Here is a 22,765-nt window from a genome sequence, read left to right as displayed (position 1 = left end):
TGCCATCTCTTGCGTGGGATTATATTAAATGAATTAGCATTTGCAAAACTCCTGCCAACTATCTAAGTCATATAATAATTAGTTAAGCCCCTGTACGTGAAACAAAAATACCTTTATTATACGTTTATGCGCTTTACAAAACATTTGCATTTTAATATTGTAAATTATTGTTGCAGCTCTAAAATAATGTAATGTCATGACATGAGGATAAAGCTTACCATAGTCTACAGACGAACTATCAGTTACATGATGACTAATTTCGCACGGTTCAAGTAGGCTAGTGACAATTGACACGCTGTGGCAATCGACACGGACCCTTCACCGTGTCATGCTCATTATTTTTTCTCCCGCTAAATAACTTGCTTTCTGTTTTCTATCACGCTTTCCTTTCCTGTCACTTTCCATCGCTAAACTTTCTTTATTCCTTTCTTTGATTGCCGTTACGTCATTGGCTTTTTGCCGTGACTGAAAGGGACACCGTAGAATATAGGAAGGGGCGTGATTGATGCTACGGGGAGGGAAAACTCGAAACGGCATTCTCGTGGTAGTAAATAGTAAAATCTCGTAATAGTCGAATATTCAGTATGCGCAACTTCGTTTCCGTACGGCTTGGAAATTCTTTCTCTCCACTAAACTGGATTACAATCATGGACTTGTAGTGGTTGGACTCCACATTGGATTGCTGCTCTGCCCCTCACTCTTCCTGTCGGCTTTCCCCCTACTTTCCCAGGTGACTATCTTCGGGTTCACACTCGCTATCTGCTGTTTGCTAAACACCGCTCGCATGGTTGGCAACCTTACATTTCTAACCGGACTCTCAGTCGGTGAGGGACGAACATTGCGGAGGTCGTTTTTTTTTGTTTGTTTGTTTGTTGTTGTTCCTCCTCGCAATTATCCCTTATGAGAAACGAACCCTCAGTCGGTCTTATATGTAAATATTTGTGACCAAAGTTGTACATTATGTATTGTGTTCTGTGTTCGTTCGGCGTTTTGTGTTGAGTGTTGCCATTGAGTTTTGTTTTTTTTTTTGTTTTTTTGTTTTTTTTTTACGGTGGTTATTGGACAATTACACATAGTTTCTCTGGATGTTTAACGGCTGTAAATATATTACTCAGTGGACATAGGTGTTGGATGGTCCCTATTTTGTTTTCATACTGTTTTGAAATATTGATGGGAATTATTTATTGTATGACTGCCCTGAGATTGGAGCTAGCTGTGCCAGGCTGCAGGTGAATCTAGGCCCTACTAGACGCCTATGCGGTCTGATAGGGGTAAAAGAGGCTTCGAGTAGACTATACTGTTCTTCTTTCATTTTTTTTACTTTCTTCTTCTTCTCTCTCTTTGTGACACTCCCAGCGGGCGTCTGGCGCCTAACTAAAAGTAACCCTCTCTCAGTCTGCTGTTTACCGCTATAACGCCCATGTAGGCCTACATGAAACAAAAATGCGCGTCAAAGTTATTAAATTATTGTCATCAGTTTTGCACGTTATGTTATATTAATTTATAACTCTTATAACTCTCGATTCATATATATAAAACCCTGATATAAAGACGGAAAACTAGTACGAACGAACCCTTGCGCCATCTGCTGAGAGAAAAGAGAATCACAGCCTTGAAAGGCAGGAAACAACATGGCCGAACGCGAGGCTGACCGCAATTTCACAGAAATAGGAGGAAAATAGCTTTAAATTAGCTTGTACCGGGATGATTTTGAAAATTTAAGGATGCTGGGTGATAAAACGCACAAATCTAGGAAAAGTCATGAAAGGAGGGTCCTAAAATTTGATCGAGTGCAAAGATTTTTTTTTTTTTTTTTTGGTCTCTGCGGTTCTAGGTATAAGTGGGTCAAACCAGCACGGCGCTTCTAGTAAGACGTCACAGCGGTCAAATGACCGGCGCTCGGCGCTTCTAGTATTAAAGCGTGCAATCTATCTGTTGCATTGGTAACAAAATATGTTTTCAGATTCTCCAACTGTCTCTTCTGTGAGTATTTCACATAATAAATAAAAAAACAGCACATTTTGTAGAAGGAGAGGAAAGAAATACTACAGTGTTTGAGTGTAATGAAACGGTTGTTCAAAAACCTCTGTCACACTAGAGTGACACAAAGCCGTGCAGCAGAGACACAGTTAGAGAGTTTGAAAACTCCCTCACAACCCAGAACTGACTTCAGTTTCAGCCTGGACAACATAGACTCACTACAATGTCCTTTAATGATTTACTGATAAACTCCATATGAATGTGTCTGTGTGAAAGAGACCAGCTGCATATTTCTGATGGAGAACTGTCATTATTTTACTTTCTCCGTGCAGTGTGGAATACTGTCCAAAAACACATTTTCATCATATGAGATAAATTATGAATAATTTATTAAATGTGAAGATGCATTAATTTCCCATATCCAAGTCTGTAAAATTCTACACATATCTGGGCATAGTGTGACCTGTGACCCCTGACCTCAGTGAATCTGTGATGTGATCATTTGACCTGTGACCTCATCATGGTGATAATGAGAGACATGTTATGACCTCATTTCCTCTCTTCTCCTCCACAGTCCTGTCTCTCTACCTGTCTCCCTACTTATTGGTTTCTTTCTGTTTATCGCCTGTTACTTAAAAGAGCTCAGAGGGGAGATTTGTGAAAAGAATCTCTCAGAACATATTTTATAAATAAAATAAATAGATTCTCCATAATTGCACACACACACTGTGAACAGTGAATTTGTCTCTGCATTTAACCCATCCAACACACCAGTAGTGAACACACAACAGACGCAGGAGCAGTGGGCAGCATTCCTCTGCGCCCGGGGAGCATTGGGGTTAAGTGCCTTGCTCAAGGGCACACAGCCATGGATGTTGGGCCTGGGAATCGAATCTCCAGTCACAAGCCCAGTTCTCCAACCTTTAGGCCACGGCTGCCCATATTTCTGATCAGAGCTGAATAAAGGTCTGATAATAGATTGTTAAACACACCTTATATGTTGAAAAAAATTCTTTTAAAATTTATTTTTTACTTTAGTTGATCATACATAGATTACTGTATTGACATTACCCAGGAAGATCATTTCCATAGAAAGAGGAGAATTTGCATTGGCAGCACATGCCTCAGTGCTCTGGGAGTGCTTATAGCCCTGTGAGTTTAACACTTGATGACTGAGAGCTGCCTGCCCCACTAACTTAACCCACAGACACCATGACTTTCATCACCATCTTCATCTGGACACTTTTGTTTTATACAAAAGGTAAATGCAACATTCTGAAATATAGAATTAAAAGATTGTTCTAATAAATTGTTCTTATTTATGACTACATTCAAGCATATTTTGCTGTCAATTCTGAAGAAATTTTTGATTTTCATGTCCTGTCACTTATTTCTATTTCATTTCAGAGTCCAGAGGACAGGTGACTGTGACTCAGACTCCTGAAGTGAAATCTGCTCTTCCAGGAGACACAGTCACTATCAACTGTAAAACGAGCCTCAGAGTTTATAATGACGTCAGCCTGTACTGGTACCAACACAAACCTGGACAGGCTCCTAAACGTCTCATTTACTGGGCCAATAAGTTACAGTCAGGAATTCCAGATCGTTTCAGTGGCAGTGGATCTGGGACTGACTTCACTTTGACCATCAGAGGAGTCCAGACTGAAGATGCAGGAGATTATTACTGTCAGAGTGCACATAAGATCAGTGGTAAAGGTCTGTTCACACAGTGATATAGAGCTGTACAAAAACCTCCCTCAGTCAGACTGCACAGAGACTGCACTGCTGCAGCTGGGACCTACTGCAGGTGCTGAGGGGGAGGATGTGATACAGCACAATGACACACTCTGTGGAGGAGAGGAATCACACACTACACTAACTCTACACTCACTATAATCATTCCATAATTATAAATACACCTGATGGAATACTGATACAGTATTGAGTATTGATTAGATCACTGCCCTGAGGAGAGGGGACAATGGCACGCACGCACACACACACACACACACACACGCGCGCGCATTAGGGTTTCAACTCACTAGAAGTATTTTAATTTTGGATCATGCTTGTTAGAATCATTAGCTCAGATTTTCCCCCCTGAATGTTTTGACTGATACGACATGCCCCAGTCGTACACACACACTCAGGGCCCAGTTTATCAGGACGAGTCACTCTGATAATTGACTCTGATTTTCAACACTGAGAATAATGAGGGTTTAGATTAGATCTATTAGTTAACAATTTCATCTCTTTTCAAGTATTTAACAGCGATACCATCAACAAAGGTTAACTTTTTCATCAGGAAATCCCTAAACCTGGAACATTCATCATTCAATTTCTATGATTTATTTTTCTAAACTAGCTGGAAACATTGCTGTATCATAGAAAGCTGAATCCTTTACACTCTACAGACATGACTTTTTACCAGAACATTACAACATTCATTCTGCCCTTAACAAACTATCAAGACACATTATGGATTTTATGAAATGATTACAAATGGTTAGAGATGTAACAGTTTGTTATTAGTAAATTTCCAGTTAATTATTCGATAGATTTCCTCTGTGACATAGCACATCAGCATCATCAGTAAAAAGAACAGGGAACATGTTTGGAGATGTATCACCTCCATCATGAATGTAGACAAGATAAACCAGAGACTGGAGAACAGGGCCCTGCACAAGCCCATGTGAAATACTAGTCCTATTGGATGTCCATTCCTTAACACACAGCGCATAACTCTTCACTTTCATTTCCATACTAATAGAGTCATATAGAGTGTTACGTGCGGTGCATTTGTGTGTGTGTGTTTGCGTCTTGTGTCTTGTTTCTCTCTCTCTCTCTCTTCTCTCTCTCTCTCTCTCTCTCTCTCTCCCCTGTCACCTGACACCTTTTTGTTTTTCGTAGTTAAGTGTGTGTTTTCCCGTAGGCATTTAGGGTGGGTTTTGTTCTATTGCGTTCATTCCTTTGGCACCATCTATAGTTCTCCCACCTCTCCGTGTTTGTTTGTAAATATTCCTGTGTATATATATTCTTGGAAATATCCCTTTGTTCACTTTGTAAATATCTTTAATACATTGCATTTTTTTGTTGTACATTGGTCCCGTGGCCGTGTGTTTTTCCCCCTCGCACCGTCCCAATCCGACACTGGTGGTGGGTTTCTTTATGCTACGTCCCTGCATCATACCCCTAGACCCAACTCACCATCTGGGACGTAACATAGAGGAATAGAGGCAATTCAACAGTTTGGTTTTACCAAGAAAAAAAAAAAAGAAAACTTGCTGGTCTTGTAAGTCTTTTAAGTAGCAGAAGACTGTTCTCAGTTCTTAAACCTTAAACACACTGAAACACTCTTTTGTATTAACTGAAGCAAAGTTTTCCTGTTTTACGTAGTATTATTTATGTGTTAAACTTTGTCTTTTTAGCAAAGAACAAACTGTTTGATCAAAAAGAGAAGTTAAATGTTCTCAGTTCTTAAATCTTAAACACACACAGGTGTCTCCAGTCTCAGGGGGTTTGGGGCTGTGTGAGTGGGTGCTGTGAGGCTGAAAGTCAGATTTGCATGTCCCAGGAAACTAAAGTAAGTTACATCCCTTATAATTTAAAGAGAAACTTCAATTCAACATGAAGATTTTAATAATAATAATAAAAAAATAATGATTGATACGTCTTTAATTTATTAATCTTAAATTAAAATATTCGACCTCAAAGTAAAATGGTCACACGGTTCTTTTGGTTTGTGTTTCTTTTGGTGAAAAATAAAAACTCTTCTGCAGAACTGTGAAAACTGCTCTTTTGGAACAACAATTTGTGTCGTTTAATTAACCAACTTAACCAAACCTCACTTAATCTAATTACTTTATATGGGTATTCTGATATATGCCCAAACAAAAAATTTACTCATGATGATGTTGAGACTTATGTGGTCCTGAACATTTATGGGTGTTTGGAATGATCTACTGTGCGATTTTGATGAAAGATTTTATTCATATAAACATAGAAACAGGAGTGGCTGTCAATAAAAAAGCTTTTATTTTAATCATGAATGAGAAAGAAAAGAAAATAACATTTAAGCAGTAAAACACAAACATGCAGTGGACTTGAATGGATTCGATATGAAATGTAAGAATATCACATATCACATGGAAGATTCTCTGATTGTAAGTCTAGTTGCTGGAGAGACTCACATATAGGAAAAACAAGATCGATGAGGGAATGTGTATGTGTGCATCTGTGTGTGTACGCGCGCGCGCACATGCATGTGTGTGTGATGTGTGTTCTCACTCCTCAGAACACTGGTCTCTCCTCAGTGTCTGGGTCACAGGAGACTGGGAGCCCTGTGTGGCCTCACAGGTCACTGACATCTTTGTCCACTGCTCCTCCTGGAGGGTGAGGGTGCTGCTCCAGCTGTACAGACCGTCCTTCTGTAGGACCTCAGGGCTGGAGCTCACCCCTGAACTCCAGCTCTTACCATCCACCTTCCAGCTCAGCTTCCAGTCTGAGGGGAAGCCCTTGTTGGCCAGACACATGAGTGTGGCCCTTCCCCTGCTTCAGCTCCTCACTGGAGGGGGGCAGGACCGTCAGTGTGGGCTGAGTGTTACTAGGAGGACACAACAGAAAATGAGAGCGGTGATTGGGTGGAAAGAGAAGTGACATGCGTCAGTCAGTCAGCAGAGTGTGTGATATTTTATGTTCTTGAAACAGGCAGTTTATGTGTGGTTCAGAAGTACACAGACTCTGCCCCTTTCACTTCCCTTATCTCTACATCACAGAACAAAACCAAGTTCAGCAGAGCGTTGAAAGACAGTTAGTCACAATCTATAAATAAATGTTTATTCCAAAACACATATTCTGCAAATAATTAACACATAATTTGGAGCATTGTTCACATATCTATGAGTTTGAGCTCATTATAAACATCAGCAAAACCTCACAATCTGTCTGTTCTTACTTTATGAATGTAAATAGTTAACAAGACTTTTAAGAGAGAAAAAAAAGTATAAATACAAAGTGAATGTAGAGTCATGCAATGTGAATTCAGTTCTATTAAAGTTCAAACAGACAAATTCATTTTAAAGAAACTATTCATATAAGCCTCAACATTAGTCAAGACTTCAGTGCTGTCTGAGTTTTCATACTAAAATTTCAGGGTAGTGTGTCCTTAAGATATTTCGCCTTATATCTCAACTCCTTCTAATTTTAATAACACATCTGAAAAATTCTGAGACTGATGAGTTAACAAAAACATAGAACGTTGTTGAACAATTTAATTTTAATTCTTTTTTTGTCTTTATTTTTGTTAAGGTGGTTGTTGTGATCAGTTCTGACGTTACATTTACTGGTAACAACTAAATGTTCCCAGAAGTTTTGTAAGTCAAATTCAGTGAATCAGTAATCTACAGCATATATGTTATCATGTTCCTCTGCGTTATTCTTAAACATGTCAAACACCTATTAAATGTCACTCTTTTAAAGTTTAGGTTGAAACACAAGCATGTGCATCACTTTTTTAAATTGTTTTCAGTCATATAATATTATGCAGGTTTGTGCAGGAAAAAAAAATATTAAAACATTGTTAACATTAATGTTTATCATTAACAAAGAATTAAACGATTATTTTAACAGCGCACACTGTTATTAGATGAGCTCCAAATCTATCATTTATTCTTAGTAAAACATAACAGGATGATGCTATAATGCTTGGAAAACTGTCTTTTATAAAATACACATTAGTGACAAAATGTTCATTTAAACAAAAGGCAGAAACTTGTACTTACGTCCAATGTCCAGTTTGGTGCCTCCACCAAAAAGTGTACCACAGTGATACAAACTGGTTAAGTGGCCGTACAAAAACCTCCTGCTCTAATGACTCTGATCTCTCTGTGCTTTACCAGCACATTGTTTCACACTAATTAACTCTACTATTCATCACCTCACTGACAGCCATCAATCAACTTATCAACTAATTCATATCCCATCAATTACAAGTATTTAAATGTCATTTGCACTGTTTTAAACATCAGACTGGCTACCAGTTCACTCTTAAACAAGTCCAGGACTAAACAAACATTTTCTCCTCACAGATCATTTAAATGGAAAGTAATTAGAGACTATTTCCTCAGACAGTTGATACATAATATATATTTGATAAATATAACATATGTGTAGATGCTCACTGTGAAGATCCAATTCGGTCCCCTCACCAAAGGTCCTCTACAGTTACTTAGACAGATTAACTTACTGTTCAGAAACCCTCTAATACATAACAAGTACAAATAGAGACCTGAGTATTACATGTCGCCCTCTACTGGATAATGTGGGAACTTCAAACAGTTCTTAATCATGATTTCAAGGGTTGTGGGCTACACAGTAATAACCTTTTCTTTTTTTTCTTTTTTTAATGTACTGTTCATTGTGCTTGTTGTTCTATGTCTGGGTTTATTTTAAAATTATCTTTTTTGTAAGTCTCTGTATGTAATTTGCTGCGTAAAGTTGCCCTAGTGATTTGGAAGGCAAGTAAGGACAGTGTTTATTATTTTTCCTGAACAAACAGTTCATAATTTCCAAGCTTTTTCTATGTGTTCATATAGACAGCAAGAGCACTGCTGATGTCAACTGAGAACACAATTTTAATACAATAGAACAGACAGACAAATTATATGTAGAGTGTATGTCAATCAGTTGTAATTATTATAATCATATAAACATATAAATGATGTCATACTTTATCTAGCATCTGTCTTTCATCTGATAAAGACAGACATGATGTAATTAAAGTTTGTGTCACTGCATTGTAAGTATAATAATGAGGAATAAGGAAGTTCATTTCCATAGAGAGAGGAGACTTTGCATTGGCAGCACATGCTTCAGTGCTCTGGGAGTGTTTATAGCCCTGTGAGTTTAACACTTGATGACTGAGAGCTGCCTGCCCCACAAACTTAACCCACAGACACCATGACTTTCATCACCATCTTCATCTGGACACTGACTCTCTGTTGTCATGGTAAGATTTTTGCATTTCTTTCATACAACTGAAAAAGTGCCTCTGACTGAAACCAAACTGAAAAAAGAAAATATGACCACCTTCAGTTACTTAATGTGTTTATATTTTTGTTTGTTTGATTTTAGAGTCCAGAGGACAGGTGACTGTGACTCAGACTCCTGAAGTGAAATCTGCTCTTCCAGGAGACACTGTCACAATTAACTGTAAAACCAGTACTGCAGTGTTTTACTCTGGTGGTCACTACCTGCACTGGTACCAACAGAAACCTGGACAGGCTCCTAAACTCCTCATAAAATATGCTAACCAGTTAGAGTCAGGAATTCCAAACCGTTTCAGTGGCACTGGATCTGGGACTGACTTCACTCTGACCATCACAGGAGTCCAGACTGAAGATGCAGGAGATTATTACTGTCAGAGTTACCATAGCATCAGTGGTAAAGGTCTGTTCACACAGTGATATAGAGCCATACAAAAACCTCCCTCAGTCAGACTGCACAGAGACTGCACTGCTGCAGCTGGGACCTACTGCAGGTGCTGAGGGGAAGAGACTGACATGACACAGAGAAGGGTCATTTATACACACACGTGAGCACACAAACACACACACACACACACACACACACACACACACAGAAACAAACAAACAAAAAAGAATCAAGTAACATTCACGCGGATTTCAACAAAATTCCAGATTCTGGCCACATGTGGAGATGTAGCATCCGTGTTTTACTCATCAGGCAGCATCACAATAAAAAGAGAACAGAAGGACACAGATGAACTCAAACTAAAGCAGCTCTTCTCTCATAGTCAATACCAGATTCTACAGAACCAGTCACCATGTCCTCCTGCACGTCCAATCCATCAACTCAAGAGCACTGATAAGGAGGCAGCCAGTTTAGTTTTTAACATGAAAAAATGCTTGTGCCACTCCTCTCTTTGTCTCCCTCTACTGGCTGTCTGTTACCATTTGCATAAGTTATGAGTTTCAAGGCTTTGACTCTGGCCTTCAGAGTGGCCAGGGGAACTACACCAGTCTACATCAAATCCACCATCAAACCATATGTCTGCTGGACACCAGCTCAGGTCTGACTCTGCAGGACACCTAGTGGAACAGAGGGGACATGGATTGACTGGGCTTGGGTTAACTGGGTGTAGGTTTTACTGAGTGTTGGTTGATTTGGTGTGGCTCAGGTCTCGCCCAGGGTGCCATACAAGCTAGAACCACTACTGAATGCTTAAAATGTGTTGAGTTCTGTATAGTGTTAAAGACTCTGTTAAATATGTAGTGTTATAAACAGAGTGTCAAATGTGTAGTTATATACAGACAGTTAAATGTGTAAAGATATAGACAGAGAGTGAATTATGTAGAGTCATAGACAGAGTGTTACATATGTAGAGTTACAGATAGTGTATATATGTATAGTAGTTAAGTATATAGAGTGTTAAACATGTGGAGTTATACAGAGTGATACATGTGTAGAGTCATAGACAGAGTGTTAAATGTGTAGTTACAGATAGTGTTAAATGTATAGAGTTATAGAGAGAGTATTGGTTGTGTAGAGTCATAGCTAAATGTTTAAGGTGCAGAGTTAGAGATAGTTAAACACAGAGGTGAACAGTGCCATTTCACCGTGGGCCTTCAGATTCCAAAATCTGCCCCAAACCCCCCAATCACATACAAGCACCCCCGCGAAAGACAAAAACAAAACAGACAAGCTGCCACCTCTATAGGCTACACCTACATTCACAACTGGACTGGGTTTCATTAGAATGATAACTACTGCATAAATCAACAGCAAAGTTAAAAGTCACTCTGAAGAAATTTAAAACCAAGACTCACTCATCTGAAGATGAAGTCTCTCCTCCTCTCCTTACTGATGAAGTGCATGGTGACCTCTTCATGTCATTTGTTGTCCCATTTTAACAGTTCATGTGAATTCTTTGCCTGGTTACTGGAGTCCCAACTTTGGGTTTGGTCTCCCCCTGCTAACAATTTCATGCTTCTTAGTGAAATTTCTCTGAGTAAATCGTACATTTAACAAACTACTGACAAAATCAATTTCTTTCTCTACATGGCTCTGAGTAAGACCAACGAGACACTGCTATATTATCATCAGCAATCATGTAAAAATATAAAACATAGAATTAGAAAATAAATAAATAATTGATAGAAGTAATACAGTTCACGATCTTTGTACTTTTATTTTATTTATTAGAAGCATGCATTGATGTATCCAGTGTAGTGGGGTATTCAGGGTATGCCCAGACGGCCCTGAAGGACCAGTACTACTTGAATGTGTAAAGGTATTTACAGAGTGTTCAGCTGTGTAGAGTTATAGACAAACTGTGTTAAATGTATAGAGTTAGAGACAGAGAGTTAGATGTATACAGTTGTAGATGGAGTGTTAAAAATCCACAGTTATTTCCTCATAAGGGTTGTGAAGATCCTCTGGTGTATTGTATTAAATGAGAGTCTCTGTGTTTCTTCTAGAAGATGTGGAGAGATTGATCATGACTGGAGCTCCTCAGGCCTCTGATCAGTGTGAGGAAGGGAGAGCTCCAGTAAAGTGCTGCTGGGTTACTACACTAGTGAAAGACACTCTTCTCTCTGGACTTCTTACAACTCTGTCTTTCCAAAGCCAAGCCCTGGATCACACTCATACAAACTACATACCAGTTTCATATAGAATGTTTTATCTAGATTTAGATGAGGATACTAATCAATTACTCATCCACACTAAACAGGCTGCCTATGACTCTAACCAGATTACCAGCTAGGTCTAATTAGTCTAATATTCACAGTAAACCATTAACCAGAATTTCTCTGGACCACTGGCACAACATTAGGTAATTTACAAAATCTACAGATAACATGGTAGCGACACTGACTGGTCATGTTAGACGGTTCATTCAACAAGGTACATACACACCATCATAGTTTACCTGTAGATCTTTACATTCTGAGTCTTCACTGTCTCACATGTCACAGTGACAAACGTAGCTTTGATGGTCCAGTGAACGTCATTCTGTATTTAAAGGGAAAATTTACCCTTGGAACTATAGAAATTAAAGCCACTTGTCTCTCACTGTCCAGAGACATGTGCAGTCAAACACAGGGAATTATTAAACTGGTAAAAGTGTGAAAGCAGTCTGACTCCATCTTGTGAATTGTTCATTCCTGTAGTGTCGTAAACTTCAGTCAAATATTCAGTTTCATGTTCCACCAGTGAAAACATTAACTACATTTTTACATTGATGTGTTTTGTCTGATTAATGTGAGTTTAGTGAGAGTGTGAAAGAGTTTCTGTGCAGATGTGAACACTGTAAATGAAGTAGGACACTCAGAAGAGAACCAAATGAAAACCTTCTCAGGGAGTTTTTACACACAGTATAATCCTTTTACAAAAGACTGAACTCCACTGTAAGAGAGCTAAGAGCTAAAACATGGATGATAACTTCTTGTTGTATTTATACCGTTAGCTAAGCTGAAAGAGGAGTCAGAGCCCTAATCTGTGCTTTTAATCTTTGAAGAGAATTCAAACCACTGTCTATTCAGAATTCCATTTGTCATTGAAATATCATTACAAACCTTGTGATCAATTTTGATATGTTTTGACTGTCTGCAATCACATCACATCAAACACATGAAAATTTCATACAACTTCTTCACTCTGACTCAGCCTTTAACATGTAACATTTAACATTTGGAAGAAAAGCAAACTGCACCACAGACTTCAGACTGTATTCAGACTATTTCTGGATTTGCTTAGAATTTTTTTTAGTAGTAAACAGGATGAAACAAAAGATTTCTGGGAACTTACAGGTTTCAGGATTCAAACTTCTGGTTAGCACGACCCGTTGGCAACACAATTTCACACATCCAAAGAAGGGGAAAATAGGAGCATTTATACTGAACAGAGCAAGACTAGACTAACCGAACACAGAATCAACTGCTGATTCACTAATACCCCTTGTCCACTGATGCAGTGCCAGTGCCTAATCTATAACTGGGGCTGCGCTTTTCCACTGAAAAAATGCTATTGCTGGTGCCAAAAAGCTGGCACCGGCACGGCACCGCAAAATTGCTGGGCCCAAAAGTTGGAACCGCTGACATCAGTAGCTATGCAAATGAGAACCACACAAGAACCAATCAATGTTCGGTTCCCAAACCTATGGAAATGTGGACCGGCTCTCAAAAGGCACCACGGCAGAGCTGGCTCCGCACCAGCACCGGCACCGTCAAAGTGGAAAAGAGCTATATTTATAAAATCTGAAGCTATGATACTGAAGCTATGATACTTACCTGGCAGGGGAGACACCATGATCATGAAAGTGGTTCACCCAGGGTGAGGCTCAGTCATTGCACTTGGGCTATGCTGACCTCTGCAAATTCCCCAAATGCGGGAATCTCGACTGCATAATTTGCAGTAGTGGGGGACTGCGTTCGCGCTCTCCCCTGAACTGGGGCAGCCGTGGTCTAAAGGTTAGAGAACCAGGCTTGTGACTGGAGGGTTGCTGGTTCAATTCCCAGGCCCAACACCCATAGCTATGTGCCGTTGAGCAACTAAACCCTAACGCTCCCCAGGCGCAGAGGAATGCTGCCCACTGCTCCTGCGTCTGTTGTGTGTGTTCACTACTGGTGTGTTGGATGGGTTAAATGCAGAGGACAGATTCACTGCTCACTGTTCACAGTGTGTGTAATCACAGAAATTTTAATTTAAATCAGGAAGCATATGAAAAAGAATAACATAAAATGGCCAGTGACAGTGACACAGTCTGCTTTGAATATTGGACATTATATAAAATATGGAGAACAAAATAGATAAACATTAAAGCAGTTTTAAAAAAAATAATTGAAACGTGTTTAATTTAAGTCAGACATTTTTGAGGTAAACAATATGGCAGTATTTAGACTGAGCTGTAGTGTGCAGCATTTCCATTAGGAACTAAGTCTGTGTTCACAACACTATTTAGTAACACACGTTCTGTTCACCCAGGAAGATCATTTCCATAGAGAGAGGAGACTTTGCATTGGCAGCACATGCTTCAGTGCTCTGGGAGTGTTTATAGCCCTGTGAGTTTAACACTTGATGACTGAGAGCTGCCTGCCCCACTAACTTAACCCACAGACACCATGACTTTCATCACCATCTTCATCTGGACACTGACTCTCTGTTTTCATAGTAAGATTTTTTTATTTCTTTCATACAACTGAAAACTGACTCTGACTGAAGGCATACTGAAAAAAGAAAAGATCACTACATTCAGTTACTTATTCGTTTACATTTTTGTTCGCTTCATTTCAGAGTCCAGAGGACAGGTGACTGTGACTCAGACTCCTGAAGTGAAATCTGCTCTTCCAGGAGACACAGTCACTATTAACTGTAAAACCAGCCCTGCAGTGTATTACCACAGTTCCTATGGTCACTACCTGCACTGGTACCAGCAGAAACCTGGACAGGCTCCTAAACTCCTCATTAAATATGCTAACCAGTTAGAGTCAGGAATTCCAAACCGTTTCAGTGGCAGTGGATCTGGGACTGACTTCACTCTGACCATCACAGGAGTCCAGACTGAGGATGCAGGAGATTATTACTGTCAGAGTGTCCATAGCATCAGTGGTAAAGCTCTGTTCACACAGTGATATAGAGCTGTACAAAAACCTCCCTCAGTCAGACTGCACAGAGACTGCACTGCTGCAGCTGGGACCTACTGCAGGTGCTGAGGGGGAGGATGTGATATAGCACAATGACATACAGTTACAAACCAAAAAGAAACTAAAACTAAAAATAAAAATATTATGTGAATTTTGACATGTTAGAGGTTACAAATGGACAATCCATCTTTATATGCATTTTTCTTCTCTTTAAGCATATTCTTCACTTTTCACATACTTTAGTGTCACTAATGAAAAAAAAATATCTTTATTTAGTCTACCTCCTCACTGTTACAGACTATATCTGGAGCTTTCTCATAATATAGAGTCTTAATTCACTCTGCTCTCTAAGTCCAGTTTTCTAAACAGGATGTACACATTTACATTTATAAATGTCATTATTATTAGTTTATTCGTTTTAAAACAAGTTATTTGATCTAAAAGTATCTGTCACTGATTCTTTTGGTTTATTTCACACTGTGAAAAGTGAAAACTGCCCTTTTTAAAAACTGTGAAACCTGCTCTTCTGGGATAGTTAGTTTCTCAATTAATGAAAACAAATCTCTCATTCATTAAATAACTTTTCAGGGGTAGCTTGAAATATAACCTAAAGAAAAATTACTATAAACAATAAAGTTGAGTCTTTGGACCTATGATGTGTTGAACATTTATGGATGTTGAGAATGACTGTGTCACAGCCTGCACCTCCATTTTGGACTTTTAGTTTGCCATGTCTTTGTGCGCCTGTTCTCTGTCTCCGCCCCTCACCTGTTCCCGTTTGTCTAATTATTAACCTTGTTAGTTTCTACCAATCCTGTGTTACCCTGTTTAGTTCTCCCTCTATTTAGGTCCTAGTGTTTGCCTTGTCCTTGGTCTATCGTTGTTTGTGTTTTAGAGCACACTGTCATGCTGCACCTTTTGTTATTGGGTTTTTTGTTCCTGTTTGACACCTGTATCTTCAGTTTAAGTAAAATCCTCAGTTTTTTCACCGTCATCATCGTGTCTCTGCACTTGGGTCCTGCACCACACCACCAGCCTGACAGAACGATAGACCACACAAGGACCCAGCAGACACTTCAGTCTCCCGGGCAGAGACGGTTTTAGTTCTTGACCTGGGTGCGGCGGGGTTCCCTCTCTCGGTAGGTTCTCCAGCCCCTAACCCGGGGGGGGAATTTTTTTGGGGGGGGGCTCCCAGCCCTAGACCCAGGCACCACATGGACTGTGGTGCTGGGCCCAACCAGCTCTAGGGCTGTGTCCGCTCCTGGGTCTCCTGTCTCTGCCAACCTGAATCCCCTGAAGCACCCGCTTCAAGCAGTGTCTCCGAAGGCTCCATGGAGGGTGCGCTGCCCAGCGCGAGGAATGCGCTGCCCGGCGCACCATGGAGGATGCGCTGTCCTGCCCTGTTCCCGAGGCCGCTTTCCCGGCCCAGGTCAGCTCCCATGCTGACGCCCTGTCCAGGTCAGCTCCCATGCTGACGCCCTGTCCAGGTCAGCTCCCATGCTGACGCCCTGTCCAGGTCAGCTCCCATGCTGACGCCCTGTCCAGGTCAGCTCCCATGCTGACGCCCTGTCCAGGTCAGCTCCCATGCTGACGCCCTGTCCAGGTCAGCTCCCATGCTGACGCCCTGTCCTGGTCAGCTCCCATGCTGACGCCCTGTCCTGGTCAGCTCCCATGCTGACGCCCTGTCCTGGTCAGCTCCCATGCTGACGCCCTGTCCTGGTCAGCTCCCATGCTGACGCCCTGTCCTGGTCAGCTCCCATGCTGACGCCCTGTCCTGGTCAGCTCCCATGCTGACGCCCTGTCCTGGTCAGCTCCCATGCTGACGCCCTGTCCTGGTCAGCTCCCATGCTGACGCCCTGTCCTGTTCCCAAGGCCGCTTCCCCGATCCAGCTCAGCCGACGTCGAGGCTGTTTGAGGAGTCTGCTCCGTTCCTGTTCCTCTGCCGGTTTGGAAAGTCTGTTCCAGCCAACCCCTCACCTGCTCGGCCGCAGAGGGGGCCCGTTGGCTGCGGCACCTTCGGTCTTCCCTCTGTGCGCCCCCCCCACCCACCCGGTCTGTTCTGGACTTTTGGTTTTTTGTTTTGGGTCGTCTGGGAGCCGCCCCTTAAGGGGGGGGCTCTGTCACAGCCTGCACCTCCATTTTGGACTTTTAGTTTGCCATGTCTTTGTGCTCCTGCTCTCTGTCTCCGCCCCTCACCTGTTCCTGTTTGTCTCGTTATTAACCTTGTTAATTTCAGCCAATCCTGTGTTGCCCTGTTTAGTTCTCCCTCTATTTAAGTCCTAGTGTTTGCCTTGTACTTGATCTATCGTTGTTTGTGTTAGTTTGCACAACTGTCATGTTGCACCTTTTTGTTATCGGTTTTGTTCCTTTTCTGCACATGTATTTTGATCTTCAGTTCAAGTAAAGTCTTCCGTTTTCCACCTTTCATCATCGTGTCTTTGCGCATGGGTCCTACACCACCAGCATGACAGACTGAGTGTGTGATTCTGATGAATGATTTTATTTATAATGAATACAGAAACAGGGGTAGCTGTCCTTAAAAGGCTTTTTATTTGAATCATGAATGAGAAAGATAAAAATAAACTGAGCAGTAAAGAACCAACATGCAGTAGACAGGAATAGATTTGATATGAAACACAACAATGACATATCGTATGGATGTTTCTCTGATTGTAAGTTAAGCTGCTGGACAAACTCAAACATAGATTACGCAAGGTCTATGAGGGACAGTGTGATTGTGTGTTCTCACTCCTCAGAACACTGGTCTCTCCTCAGTGTCTGGGTCACAGGAGACTGGGAGCCCTGTGTGGCCTCACAGGTCACTGACATCTTTCTCCACTGCTCCTCCTGGAGGGTGAGGGTGCTGCTCCAGCTGTACAGACCGTCCTTCTGTAGAACCTCAGGGGTGGAGCTCACCCCTGAACTCCAGCTCTGACCATCCACCTTCCAGCTCAGCTTCCAGTCTGAGGGGAAGCCCTTGTTGGCCAGACCATTTTCCAAAACAGTTGATATTGATGTTTTATGAAGATGACATGTGTAGATGCTTAATGCCAAAATCCAGTTTGGTTCATCCACCAAAAGTCCTCTTCAGTTACTGAGACAAATTGACTTGCTGTTCAGAATCACTCTAATGCAGAAACAATTGGAGTCCTGCAGACCTCAGTATTACACATCACCCTCTACTGGAGAATAAGGGAACTTCAGACAGTTCCTAATTACAATTTCAAAGAATGTGAGCTACACAAGTACTTGGTAACCAAGGAATCATAACTGATTTACAGGAAGTGCAATGACATGTGATTTTAGTTGTGTTTATTGCTGTATGTCTTGATTTGTTTTGCAGTTTCCTCTTTTGTAAGACCCTGACTGTATTTAATTTGCTGTATTAAGTTGACCAAATATTTAGGAAGGTGGGTAAGGACATGTCACAACGTCACCAATGGGCAGGACGCAAGTGCTGAGATTCAGGGTTTATTAATACTCTGAAGGTACAACCACGAACTTGAACAGGTGAGTATCAAACAAAACAAACAGGAAGTCAAACAACAAACGGGAGACTAGAGTAACAAAGTAACGAGACATAAACGGATAGAGCACCGGATCACAAAGCATCACTCAGAATACACGTATGGCCAGTGTAGACTGGCCATGTGAGTTGGTGAAACTGAAGAGATGATATAGAAGAGTAAATGAGTGCAGCAGAGTGAAAACCGATCTGCTCACTCCACATCTCCCACACCAGTTATCAGTAAACCGGTGATGCTGCCCTCTGAATGGTCGCAGTCAACAGGAGATGAGGTCCTTACAGGACAATGTCCATTTTTATTTTCTTTTTCTGAAGAAACAGACAAGTTCAGAGTTTCCAAAGTTTTTCCTTATTTTACTGAGGACACAAAGACACGTTGCTGATCACTAGCACAATAGAACAGATGGACATATTATATGCAAAGTGTATGTCTGTGAGCTGTAATTATTATTAAGATATAAAAATATACATGACGTCATATTTAATATAGGATAGTGAAAGACAGTCATATTGTAATTAAAGACTATGTCTTTATCTATGAGAAATAAGGAAGATCATTTCCATAGAGAGAGCAGACTTTGCATTGGCAGCACATGCTTCAGTGCTCTGGGAGTGTTTATAGCCCTGTGAGTTTAACACTTGATGACTGAGAGCTGCCTGCCCCACTAACTTAACTCACAGACACCATGACTTTCATCACCATCTTCATCTGGACAATTACTATATGTTTTCATGGTAAGATTTTTTTTTTAATTCTATTTGCACAGCTGAAAATTGTCTCTCACTGAAATTAGACTGAAAAAAAGAAAATGTGACCATAATCAATTACTTATTTGATTACATGTTTGCTTGTTTCATCTCAGAGTCCAGAGGACAGGTGACTGTGACTCAGACTCCTGGAGTGAAATCTGCTCTTCCAGGAGATACAGTCACTATTAACTGTAAAACCAGCCCTGCAGTGTATTACAATGATTCCTTTGGTCACTTTCTGAACTGGTACCAACAGAAACCTGGACAGGCTCCTAAACTCCTCATTTACAGGGCCAATAAGTTACAGTCAGGAATTCCAAATCGTTTCAGTGGCAGTGGATCTGGGACTGACTTCACTCTGACCATCAGAGGAGTCCAGACTGAAGATGCAGGAGATTATTACTGTCAGAGTTTCCATGATATTGGCGGCTTTTGGAGTGGCAGCAACTGGGTGTTCACACAGTGATATAGAGCTGTACAAAAACCTCCCTCAGTCAGACTGCACAGAGACTGCACTGCTGCAGCTGGGACCTACTGCAGGTGCTGAGGGGGAGGATGTGATACAGCACAATGACACACAATTACACTACACTAACCCCAGAGAAACACAGAAATATAAATAAATATCATGTGAACTTTGACATGGTATAGGTGACGAATGGCCAATATATTTTTAAGTGTCTACCTCACTTTTCACAAACAATATTCTCACTAAAGAAAAGAAGAATAAATTAGGCTTCCTTCTCACTGTGACTGACTATATCTGTATGTATCTAAATATTTTTTTATAATATCTCGTTTCAACACACACTGTTCTTTAAATCTGGAAGTGTATTGTAGGCCAACACACACAAAAAATCATCCCCAACTTTTCTCAAACTTTGAGTCAAAAGTCAAAAAAAGGACTGATATACTTTTCTGATAACACATGTGATTGGAGTGAGTCTACACTGATGCTGCAATACATCAAGAGATATAAATGAGAAACTGAATTCTTTTGTCTCAGACACAAATGAACATGAGAAGAATCCATAACTGGTTAGAATGATGTCCAGGTTCAGTGATTTATCCTGAGAACAAAACAAAACAAAACAAACCTTGAACTAAATCATGGACAGAGGAAATGATTATGGATAGAAACATTATGTAATGGACACTAACACAATAGCTTGTGCCATTTAGCCTTCAATAAACTCATTTACAGCGTTTATTGAAGAAACAGAACAAATAAAATTTAAATGAAATTAAAACTTGATTTTCCTCCCAACATGAGAACCTTCCTTACATCTCATACACTGCAACCAAACTGATTTTCATATTTTCATTGGTGAAAAAAAAAAATCACATACTAGAGAAATTTAAATGACATAATGTCTTTCTTTTGCTTTTAAGACACTCTCACTGTCAAACACATTTAGTCATTTTGTTTAATGTCTCAAGGACATTCATCACACACACACACACACGCACACACACACACACACACACACACACACAAACACACACACACACACACACACACATATATTTCCTTACTTGAAGAGCTCTAGTCTTTAGTAAGTATTCTGTCCTTTCAGAGACACTGACACACAGTATAATGATCATGTCTCTCAGGGTGTCTGGTTAAAGATGGGCAAGTTCAAGAGTTTTTAAAAGAAATAAGAGAACAGTGACCGGTATGTAGTTCTCTATATGTGATGGAGTAAGTGTTGGTCTTTTTGTGATGGAGTAAGTGTTGGTCTTTTTGTGATGGATTATGTGTTGGTCTCTTTGTGATAGATTAAGTGTTGGGTGTCTTTGTGATGGATTAAGTGTTGATCTCTTCGCGATGGAGTAAGTGTTGGTCTTTTTGTGATGGAGTAAGGGTTGGTCTCTTTGTGATGGAGTAAGTGTTGGTCTCTATGTGATGGAGTAAGTGTTGGTCTCTTTGTGATAAAGTAAGAATTGATCTCTTGAGCAGTGGAGTAAACTGAGCCAGTTGTAAAATGGTGGAAAATATTCCTGTCATTGATGATGTGAGTGAGTGCAGGGATAAGTATGGGAGAGACGACTTGTAAAGGATGTGAGGGTTTAGGGACTGAGGGGCAGGTGGTGGGTCTGTTGTAAAGAAGTGTGTAGATATCTATGTCAGTGAGAGGGGAGAATGTAGAGGGTGCTGTGTTGTGTTGTGTGTGGAAGATGACTAATACATGAAGGTTCACTGTATGAAAATACAAATACACTACACACACAGACTTTCCCATGCTATACACACAACAATGCTGTTATGTCCCCGGTGGAGTGTGGTGTCTAGGGGTATGTAGGGGAATGCAGCATAAAGGACCCACCACCTGTGCTGCTTTTGGGACGGTGTGATGGGGGAGGAAAAACACGGACACGGGGAAAAAGTATAAATGAATGCACGATATATTTGGAATATTTAGAAAGTGAAACTTACAAAAGTATTTACAAACACAAACAAAGGTGGGAGAGGACGTAGACGGTGCCAAAGAAATGAAACTAGTAAAACAAAATCCACCCTGAACTACACCGAAAAACACACACTGAGCTACAAAACAAAAAGGTGGCAGAGCCAAAGGAAACCTGACTACACTAACTAGTAACCGAAATACAAAAGTGGCACCCGCCTCTAACCTATCCCTAGACAGCATTAACACTAACGCGGGGATCCCCTTTCTTACCTGTCCTTCTCCCCGCGATAACCAAAGCACCAAATCCAGAGCGCAATCCACAAACAAAGTCAATTAACGAGATTACAGGGTCAAACACGGAATAGCAAGTTTGTAACAAAAATACACGAAAGGCAAACGGCAACAATGAGATTGAAATCTACTACACAGCGCATCCAGTGGCGTTTAAATGTTGGCGCTCCGCGTTTGGTTGGCTACAGCAGGAGGGGCACTCCCCTGGTTGGTCGAACGGGAGAGAGAGGGGCGGGGCACAACATCAGGCCAGGGGGGTATTGCCAGCCCGCCACAACTGGGTACCTGTGGAGAGAGAGAGAGAGACACACAAACGAAACAAGACGGCCAAATAAAACACACAGTGCGCCGCACGTAACAATGCAGCCAGCATGTTAGTAATGTAATGAGTAAAGTGTTAAAGGCTTTTAGTATTAATGTTGTTATGAACATACAGTGACAGAGACAACTAACAGAAATGGAGCAAGCTCGATATGAAATGCAGTGAGCATGAGCAAACTGAGACAGTCACAGTTAAACACCCACACACAATTAAACACAAGACAGTACAGAACAGGAATTCTCATGGCTATATAGTCTTATACAGTGTTAAACACTCCCTCAAACACCTTAACATTCATCATTCAACCAAACCTTTACGATATGGTACTTGATGTGAAGTATTGTGATTGGCTGAAAGGCAGAGGGGCAGACCACAGAGACAAACAGGACACTAAACGGAAGATTTAAGTCACATGTGGCCAAGTGAGAATGGTTGTTAAATCTCCTGGGAAGAGATGAAAGAACAGTATTGTAGGTGGGTGATAAGTGGTGTTGTAGACTTCCTATTTTGAGGGATGGTTTCTCTACTTTAACATAAATGACCTCCTTCACCCTTCTTTCAAACCACCTGTCTTCCCTGTCCAAAACATGTACATTGTTGTCCTCAAAGGAGTGTCCCTTGTCCTTCAGGTGTAGGTAAACCACTGAGTCTTGACCTGAGGAGTTGGCCTTCCTGTGTTGAGCCAATGCTTTTCCTTAAAGGTCGTTTCGTGTCACCAAAGTATAAGTCTGTGCATTCCTCACTGCACTGGACTGCATATGCACTGTCACGTGAATAATGAATGAAAGACTCAGACTTGAATCCCCTTATGATTCATGTATGA

General features: G+C 40.9%; 1 non-coding gene, 1 pseudogene and 4 gene segments (V, D, J or C); 5 read left to right on the top strand and 1 right to left on the bottom strand.

The window, feature by feature from the left end:
- Positions 1–3,186: 3,186 nt before the first annotated feature.
- LOC115825280 (Ig kappa chain V region K29-213-like) lies at positions 3,187–3,713 on the top strand. The segment is given in 2 exon segments: positions 3,187–3,241; positions 3,388–3,713. Coding segments are annotated over 2 exon segments (375 nt in total).
- Positions 3,714–6,119: 2,406 nt separating this feature from the next.
- On the bottom strand, positions 6,120–8,327 carry LOC115825496 (Ig kappa-b4 chain C region-like; annotated as a pseudogene).
- A 604-nt stretch (positions 8,328–8,931) lies between these two features.
- On the top strand, positions 8,932–9,443 carry LOC115825495 (immunoglobulin kappa variable 6D-21-like). The segment is given in 2 exon segments: positions 8,932–8,986; positions 9,112–9,443. Coding segments are annotated over 2 exon segments (381 nt in total).
- Positions 9,444–13,281: 3,838 nt separating this feature from the next.
- LOC115825804 (U1 spliceosomal RNA) lies at positions 13,282–13,445 on the top strand. Its single transcript, XR_004025764.1, has one exon. It is a non-coding gene; the product is annotated as a U1 spliceosomal RNA (small nuclear RNA).
- A 675-nt stretch (positions 13,446–14,120) lies between these two features.
- LOC115825494 (immunoglobulin kappa variable 6D-21-like) lies at positions 14,121–14,630 on the top strand. The segment is given in 2 exon segments: positions 14,121–14,169; positions 14,293–14,630. Coding segments are annotated over 2 exon segments (387 nt in total).
- A 4,224-nt stretch (positions 14,631–18,854) lies between these two features.
- LOC115825493 (Ig kappa chain V region K29-213-like) lies at positions 18,855–19,384 on the top strand. The segment is given in 2 exon segments: positions 18,855–18,903; positions 19,032–19,384. Coding segments are annotated over 2 exon segments (402 nt in total).
- Positions 19,385–22,765: the final 3,381 nt, after the last annotated feature.

The sequence above is a fragment of the Chanos chanos genome, chromosome 12, assembly GCF_902362185.1.
Source record: "Chanos chanos chromosome 12, fChaCha1.1, whole genome shotgun sequence".
Taxonomy (NCBI): Eukaryota; Metazoa; Chordata; class Actinopteri; order Gonorynchiformes; family Chanidae; genus Chanos; species Chanos chanos.
The sequence above is the reverse complement of the archived record's forward strand: the minus strand, read 5'-3'. Positions and strand labels throughout refer to the sequence as shown.